The sequence below is a fragment of the Geotrypetes seraphini genome, chromosome 4 (assembly GCF_902459505.1).
Source record: "Geotrypetes seraphini chromosome 4, aGeoSer1.1, whole genome shotgun sequence".
NCBI classification, from domain to species: domain Eukaryota; kingdom Metazoa; phylum Chordata; class Amphibia; order Gymnophiona; family Dermophiidae; genus Geotrypetes; species Geotrypetes seraphini.
In genome coordinates this window covers 311,231,888-311,240,405 of record NC_047087.1, presented here as the reverse complement: position 1 = coordinate 311,240,405, position 8,518 = coordinate 311,231,888, and the positions used below count along the sequence as shown (strand labels likewise).

At 49.2% G+C, this 8,518-nt stretch overlaps 1 protein-coding gene across 1 annotated transcript; it reads right to left on the bottom strand.

Moving 5' to 3' along the window:
* Positions 1-6,001: 6,001 nt before the first annotated feature.
* On the bottom strand, positions 6,002-8,415 carry ADRB1 (adrenoceptor beta 1). The gene has a single exon (XM_033943875.1). The coding sequence runs from the start codon at positions 8,328-8,330 to the stop codon at positions 7,176-7,178; it is 1,155 nt and encodes a 384-aa protein (XP_033799766.1). The 5' UTR covers positions 8,331-8,415; the 3' UTR covers positions 6,002-7,175.
* Between the last annotated feature and the right edge of the window lie 103 nt (positions 8,416-8,518).

Here is an 8,518-nt window from a genome sequence, read left to right as displayed (position 1 = left end):
GTTTCTTTTTCTCTGGGGTTGTACTGCATGCAGAGTCTTGAATCTTAGGGTTTCCTGTTGTATATATTAGTACTTTTAGTTTTTGGTCCCGCATTTGCGTAGGGGTTATCTGTGTTCTGGTAGGAATGAATGTTGAGAAGCATACAGTGGGCTTTCTGTACTAGTAGTCTAATTTTGGGCTTAACCATTATGTGTTGTTAATAAGATTATATTGTGTGTATATATGAAAAATGAATGGAAAAAATAGTGTTACAATTATTACTATTATGGGGGCGGGATCTGGGGTGGAGAATGTGTAGAGATGGGCGGGGTCTGGCCCACGGCTTAGCCCAGTGTTCTTCAACCGCCGGTCCACAAAATAATGCTTTTATTTAGGTGTCAAAAGGTTGAAGAACACTGCCTTGGAGGGGTCTGCAAGGCTCTGAGAGTGCACAGATTCACTGTCGCTCATTATATAAGGTTAATTATAACTTTTTTTACTTTGAAATTTCATAGAGAGAGAGAGAGTTTACTAGAATCTAAGTTTAGGCTTGAACAATACATAAGGTATGAAATAGTCATTTTCATGATTTTGGTAAGAATACTGTACCTTTAACTATGGGATACGATAGAGACTTTCAAACATCTCACAGGAACACATTTTATTTTGAAACAAGAGGTCACCCCAAGGGCTCAAAGGGGAGATTCTGATGTCATACAAGGCAATATTTCTTCACAGCAAGGATTGTAGAGATATAAAAAAAAGCCTCTCGGATGAGGTAGGAAACCTCCTTTCCCACCACCCTGCCCAGTTCAAAAAAGAATTGGAAATGTAGCCAAGGATCTAATGATATGAGGAAGTGAAGACAGCGCCTGACTTTGGGTGGATTGAGGAGGTGAGTAGGGCAGACAAAATCAGCCTAGTGAACTTTCACTGCCATCTTTGGGATGCCAAAATTCAGACACAAACAGCTCACATTTCAGGATATCCCTTATGCTAGAAGCCGGCCCTGTGGGCACAGGGGGGCACTGAGAACCCCTAATATTAAGCATGCTCTTTCATTTTTGTCCAGAGAGGGACGGTTTGCATTGCGTTTGACACCCTAAATCAGGGGTGTCCAACCCTTTGGCTTCCCTGAGCCGCACTGGCCGAAAAAAATGTTTCTGGGGGGGCCGCACAAATGCGCAAACGCTGCAGCAAGACAGAGGAGGGAGCCAGCAAGACGGTCAACACCCGGGGGCAGCGAAGGAAAACACTGGATTGCCCTCGACTGGGACCGTACAAAATACTTCACGGGGCCGCAGGTTGGACACCCCTGCCCTAAATCCTTTTGAAATCTAATCTAATCTTCTGTCACGCATACCAGAGAGAAGGGAGAGGGAAAAAGAGAAGACTTAAAGGACAGTAATTGACTTGTAAGGAGAGAGTTTTGAGAGATTCGGGTAGATTCAGGTATCAAAGAGAAGCATTTTCAGTCTGTTCCGGAATAAGGTGTAGCTTGTTTCTGTTCCGACTGTGGCATAGGAAGGGGGGGGGGGGCAGATCGCCCTGGGCACTGGCACCTCTCCACTCCCGTTTCTCTTTAAAATCTTGCCAGTGTGAGCAGCTGCTCTGGCCTGCTCTTCGTGCTGGCCTGGTTCCCTCGGAAATCACTTCCGGGTCGTGGAGCCAGGAAGTGACGTCAGCCAGGGAAAGCCAACGCCGGCACGCGCAGCAGGCCGGACGAAGGCGCAGAGGTGACACCCCGGACGGCTCCCACCCTCGCTACGCCACTGTTTGTGCCGACTAGGATGGCGCTTAGCGTGATTCTATAAAAGGCACCCGTTCTATATAGAATCACGCTTAGCAGCTGTATGTAACATAACATAAATTACTAGGTGTTAGTTGCCAATTAGTGGCACCAATTGGATTGGGTAGGCAAATTGGTTGTGCACGCTGTTTTGTGCGCAGAACTTAGCACGCCGTATACAGACTTTGGGCATATATCTCATGCATATTCCTTGGAAATACCCTGAAAATCCAAGTGGTCTGCAGCCCTGGAAGACGGAACTCTCGCACCCCCGATGCGAGCAGCGTAGCGCACTTTAGCAGACTCTGTATACGGAACTGACACAGGTAAGGGAATACTGTCCCCGCTAATCGGATATAAGCAAAAGACATTCTTGGAAAAAAGTCTACCAGACACGCAACCACCTATCCCAAGATTTAGGCGGGGCTGATGACTGCAGCATGCCATAGAAATGGGAGCCAGAGGTCTGCACGGGAACGGGGATCGCGGGAATCCCGCGGGACTCCCACGGGGATGGAAGGCTTTGGAAGCAGGGTTCATCCATATAATATAATGGACACGTCAGCCTTAGTAAAAGAGGGGGTTTATAAGTTAATTACCTGAACAGAAAACAAAAAAAGGGTTCCACCAAAGAGATTCCACAAGGAAAACAGCAAAAGAAACTGTGGAATTGATGATCCTGTCAGAAGTAATTGCTGCTTTTTATGGGGATGGAGGTAATTCCTTGCGGGGATGGGTGGGGACGGAGAGGATCCTGACGGGGTCGGGCGGAGATGGGTGGGATTTCTGTCCCCGCGCAACTCTCTAGTGGGAGCTCCTTCCCATAACCTGCCAGCAAAGCCACTGGCAAGCACAGACCTTTCTAGAATCCGCAGCTCCTCGGCGTGCAGGATTGCACTAAGTGTTTTGCTTGTTGCCTTTAACCAGCAAACTTTCCATCTGCCCTGCTCCTGACTTGAGCGCAAACAGACACTCACCGACAGCAGAGAACACTGGGAAAAAAATGTGCTAGGTATGTGGAAAAGGAAAGATTGCCCAATGGCCTCTTGAAAGTTATTCACAAAATTCCATCTTCCGATAAGCCTTGACCAGACTGAGACAAATGGAAACCTCTGGCATGCCACATGAACAAACACGTCTACATTACTCAGCCTCCCAGCTCTTGCAACCTGTTTTAAATGTTGAGCAGGTCACAGATTGCATTAAGTTTGACGGACCTTTCCACTTACTTTGCTGGGGCTTTGGAAGTTGCAAGGGGCTTACAGATACCTGACTCCTCTTAACTAGAAATTAGCCAAAAAATAATGTTCACCTGTCTTCAGCCTTTACATTTACAGGGCTGCCCAAGTCCGGTCCGCGAGATCTTCTGGCAGGCCAGGTTTTCAGAATATCCACAATGAACATGCAAGAGAGAGATTTGCATATCAAGAAGGCAGTGCAGGCAAATCTCTCTCATGCATATTGATTGTGGATATCCTGAAAACCTGGCCTGCCAGTAGATCTCGAGGACCGGACTTGGGCAGCCCTGCTTTACAAGTATTTCCCCTTAATCATGACTTTAAATGCCATCTACTACTGCATAGACCAGGAGTCGCTGAAAAGTTCTCAGCCCAGCCAAGAAGAGAATGATGTGGAGCCATGAAACGGTTCATAGTTATTCGCGCGTGGGACTTCGGCGCGCCGACAAATCGGCGCAAGACCCCAGCGCGCCGCCTAAAAAGTTACTTTTAAAGAGCTCCGACACGGGGTATAAGTGGGGAACCTCCCCCAGTTTACTTCATACTCTTCGTGCTGCCGTGTGGGGGGGGGGGTTTGGAACCCTCTATTATAGAGTAAACTTAACTTTTTCCCGATTTTTTAGGAAAAAGTTAAGTTTTCTCTATAATGTGGGGAGTTGCACCCCCCCCAACGGCAGCTCAAAGAGTATGAAGTAAAGTGGGGGGTTCCCCCCCCACACCCTCCGTCGGAGCTCTTGAAAAGTAACTTTTTAGGCAGCATGCTGGGGGCGTTGCAATGTCGGCACGCCAAAGTCTTGCGTGCTTTTGTCCCGCCACCCATGAAACTTACAAGTTATTCCACTCTTTTCTTGCTACTTTTCATTTCATATCTTTTAAAAGTGCCAAGAAAAATGTTGTGGAATAACTTGTAAGTTTCCTTGGCTGGGCTGAGAACTTTTCAGCGGCCCCTCGTATTGTGATGTCATAATGCCTCATTCCACCAATGCCTAAGAGCCAAGCTCATCGGTGATGTCACAATGGCTTGGCTTCCCTATACTTGTGCCCATTTGCTAGATGCATTTGCCTCATTGAGACGAAAAGTGTGGAATAACCTGCCAGTTTCATGGTCCACATCATTCTCTTCTTGGCTGGGCCGAGAACTTTTCACCGGCCCCTCGTATCTGTGAGTTTTAAGCTCTATTGATGTTCTCACACTTCCCCTTATGAAGAGGGCTTTTCTAAGAAAACATCATTTTGACTTCTAGCTTTTACGCGTCTCTGTTTCTCCTGAAAATGCGGTTGCGGTAGGTTGAATGGTTTGGGGTGCATTTTATAAAATACCAATGTACATGCAAATCTGTCCCAGCTCCGTGCCAACAACGCCTGCGCAGAGCGCACTATAAGTCTACCCTGTCAGTGCGTATACCTGCATGCACGAATTTGGCATTTTTATGCGTAAAACATACTATACACATGGAAAAAGCCTTATAAATGTAGCATTAATATATACAGTGACAGAGAAAGTCATAACGTTATTCTCTCTTTTCAGAATAAAAAAATCCCTGTTTCTTTTAGATTTCCCTCTACTTGTTGAAAGCATAAATGTTTATCCATTCTACTTGTGCTCACCTCTCTCGTTATTTTCATGTCTCAGTACACACAGCCTACCATCGGATAGAGGGAGAGGAAAGAGAAATAGAGCCAAGTTGAATGAGGGAAGATCGGAGGAGGAAAGAGAAAAGGAAGAGAGGAGGAAGAGAGCCATTGGGGGGGGGGCGAAGAGTAGAGGGGAAAGAGGAAGGAGGGCGAAAGCCACAGGGGACGATGGGAGGAGGAAAGATAAGAGAGAGAGCCTCAGAGATGGGTAAAATTGGAGGAGGAAAGAGAAAAGGGAGAGAGGAGGAAGAGGGCAATTGGGAGGGGGGAGGGAGAACAGAGGGGAAAGAGAAAGGGGAGATGGGGGAAGATCGGAGGAGGAAAGAGAAAAAGGAGAGAGGAGAAAGAGAACCATTGGGGGGGAGATAAAGGAGGGAAAAAGCCAGTGGAGATGAGGAAAGAAGAGAATGAGGAAAGGCCAGACAAGAGAGAGGAGGAAGAGGGCCATGGGAGGGGGGAAGAGCAGAGGGGAAAGAGGATGGAGGGCAAAAGCCACAGGGGAAGATTGAAGGAGGAAACATAAGGGAGAGAGCCTCAGGGATGGGTAAAATTGGAGGAGGAAAGAGAAAAGAGGGAGGGAAGGAGGGATAAGGGAAGATCGAGAGGGAGAGAAGAGGAAGATAGCACTGGAGAAAACCAGACTTTGCAAGTATGGGGCCAGTGACCGATTTTTCCTTGTTTCATACTCCAAACACCATTTGTTCACCTGTCCTAATGACAAGCGCGCCTTGCGGTATATTCAGATTTCCCCTTTAGAGGAGTCTCTGAACGCAGGGAGCAGGACTTAGGCAAATGCAGTTCATAGTCCACGATTTAGTTAAGGGCATTGCCCAAGAAGAAGAAAGCTATCTTAGCAAACACTCCTGGGACAGCTATGCTGTTTCCTTTATCTGTTAGATAACGGATGTTTTTATTATAGGCTAAAATAATATCTGGGCAAAATTCTTGCTCAAACCAGTTATTTATTTGCTTAACCAAAAAAGGGTGTGTAAAAACATATTTTGCCCCGAAAGAATTTCCCGGGTTAGAATGTCATCAGAGGTGAAAATATTACCCACTCCCACCTTTAAATCGCCTTTTCGCTCGCTGTGGTTTTCCCAACATAAAGCTTTAACTAATAAAATATGTCAATCAATCAATTCCTGCAAAACAAGGACAATTCTGGTCTCTTTCAAAATCGAGTACTTTTCCACAGGTTAAAGTCCACACTTCTTAATTGCCTTAAATAATCCAAGGTTACACGTAAGCGCACAGGGCCCCTGGAATAGCGCGCGCGTCTTGGAAAATCGCATCCCTTTCCCTGTGTCGGAATTAGCAAGCATCCTACCCCATGTGTGCGAAAAAGGTCAGGAAAATACGTATGTTTTAAAATACAATTTTATTTGATAATTTAATCCGTTTCCCAACAAAACAACCCCCCCCCCTTTTTCTTTTCATTATAACACATTTCCAAAACATAGAACATACGCCCGATTGTGCTGCGTCTGAATTTATTGCACATAACGTCACTTATCTACCTAATCGTAGCGGAATATAAATATTTTTCTTTTTGTATGAAACAGGCAAGAGAACGGAAAAAAAAAACCATAAAAGTGCTCAAATTATCAGCAGATTCACATGTGCAGACATTAAAAAAAAAAAAAAGAATCAGATATTTTTTCAGTCATTTTATATTTAGGTTAGCAAATATTACAGTACCTTGATAAATATGGGGGAAAAAGTCACTGTCTCGGTACTGTAATTCATCCCACCCCCCCCTTTGATAAAATTTGTGCAATGTTAACATCCTGCAAAGACTTTTGCAATTCCTAACACTGCACACAATAATTATATACATACATACATATATATATATATATATGTATATATATATATATATATATATATATATATTCTGCAACTTTTCCTAGGCGCAGCAATTTCTCCTGCTGAAAAGTCAGATGTGGAATAATCTGCTGCCACATAGGCGTTGTGCGTTTGTCTCTTACCAGTATTGATACAGCATTATCCTGTTTAATATAAACACTTTTGTATTTTTCTCTGTACGAAAATTGCACAGGCTGAGGTAGACGTTTATCAGACGCATAAAAAGCAGGAGATGCGGTTTCAAAGAAACAAGAGTGGGTATAAAAACGAAGAGCAACTCCCAAGTCCAACGAATTTTTGTTAAAAGCTTCTTTAGAAATCTGTGTCTATTTGCAAAACTTGAAAAAAAAAAATAAAAGGCTTTAGTTTGCAAGAGTTTAAAAAAAGCTCTGTCAGACTGAAGTTCCATCGTGGCAGAAGGCTGGGTGGGGTGAGGAATCGGATCCTGTCAAGTCCCAGGACTAGGGGATGAGGGCAAAGAGGGCATCGTGGCACAGGGGAAAAAGTGGCACAGGGGAAAATGTCACTAAGTGCAAGAAGGCAAGCGTGCGAGTTTTTTTTTACCCTGCAGCAAAAACTTCTGCAAAGTGCAAACTTTGCAATGAGCCAGAATCAAGTCTTTCCCCCCCCTGAGGTATAGCGGCTCGAGACGAGGCAATCCATGTCCTTATAGCTGCGAGTCGGAGGGGGGCGAGCATTTGCCCCCGCTGCCCTCCGGGGCGCCGTTGCACTCGGACCAGGTGGCCAGGGCGCCGGGCACCAGGCTGTTGGCGAAGCCGCCGGTGCAGCGGGAGAGGCGGCGGCGGGCGGCGCCCGGGCAGCAGAGGAGCCGCTTGAAGGCCCTCCTGAAGTCGGGGCTGCGGCAGTAGATGAAGGGGTTGAAGGCCGAGTTGGCGTAGCCGAGCCAGTTGAAGAAGAGGAAGAGCTTATCGGGCACCAGCGTGCGGTGGAACACCTTGACGATGTTGACGAGGAAGAAGGGCAGCCAGCAGAGGGTGAAGGTGCCCATGATGATGCCGAGCGTCTTCAGCGCCTTCTGCTCGCGGGCCACCAGCAGGCGCGAGGGACGCCGCCGGCAGCCGCCCGGCCCGGCCGCGTTGCCCTCCCGGAAGCGGCCCTCGCAGCGGTCGATCTTGCGCAGCTGCTCCTTAGCCGCGCGGAACACCCGGCCGTACACGAAGAGCATGACGAGCAGCGGCGCGTAGAAGGACACCATGGACGAGGCGATGGCATAGGCGCGGTTGGTGACGAAGTCGCAGCAGCCCGGGTCCGCGTAGCAGAGCAGCGCCTCTGGGTCGCCCGTGTCCCGCCACCAGTGCATCAGGATGGGCAGGAAGGAGACCAGCGCCGAGATGGCCCACACCGTGCACACGATGGCCCGCGCCCGCCCCTTGGTCAGCAAGCTTTGGTAGCGGAAGGGCGAGCTGATGGCCAGGTAGCGGTCCAGGGCGATCACGCACAGGGTCTCGATGCTGGCCGTCACGCACAGCACATCCACCGAGGTCCAGAGCTCGCACAGGAAGGAGCCCAGCGGCCAGTGGCCCCGCACCACCAGCGTGGCCCCCAGGGGCACCACCAGCACGCCCATGACCAGGTCGGCGCCCGCCAGCGACATGATGAACAGGTTGGTGAGGGTCTGCAGGCGCGGGGTGCGCGCTATGGCCGCGATCACTAGCGCGTTGCCCGCCACGATCAGCACCACCAGCAGCGCCATCAGCGAGCCCAGGCCGGCGGCCAGCTGCTCGGGCATCGCCGTGCGCTGCGGCCCCGTGGTGGGGCTCGAATGGTTGTGGCAGTCGGCCGAGCGCCAGCCGTCGCCCATGCTGGGTGCGGGGGATCGGGCTCCGGCTCCCCGGCCGCCCTCCTGGAGCTCAGCATGGTTCTGCCGGCTCCGGCCCCTCCGGCGCCCGCCACTACACACCCCGCCCGGCGCGTCGGACGGCCCCCCGGGCCCACCCGCATGGAGACGGCCCCGCCTCCCGGCCCGCCCCCCCGGCGGAGGGAGCGGAC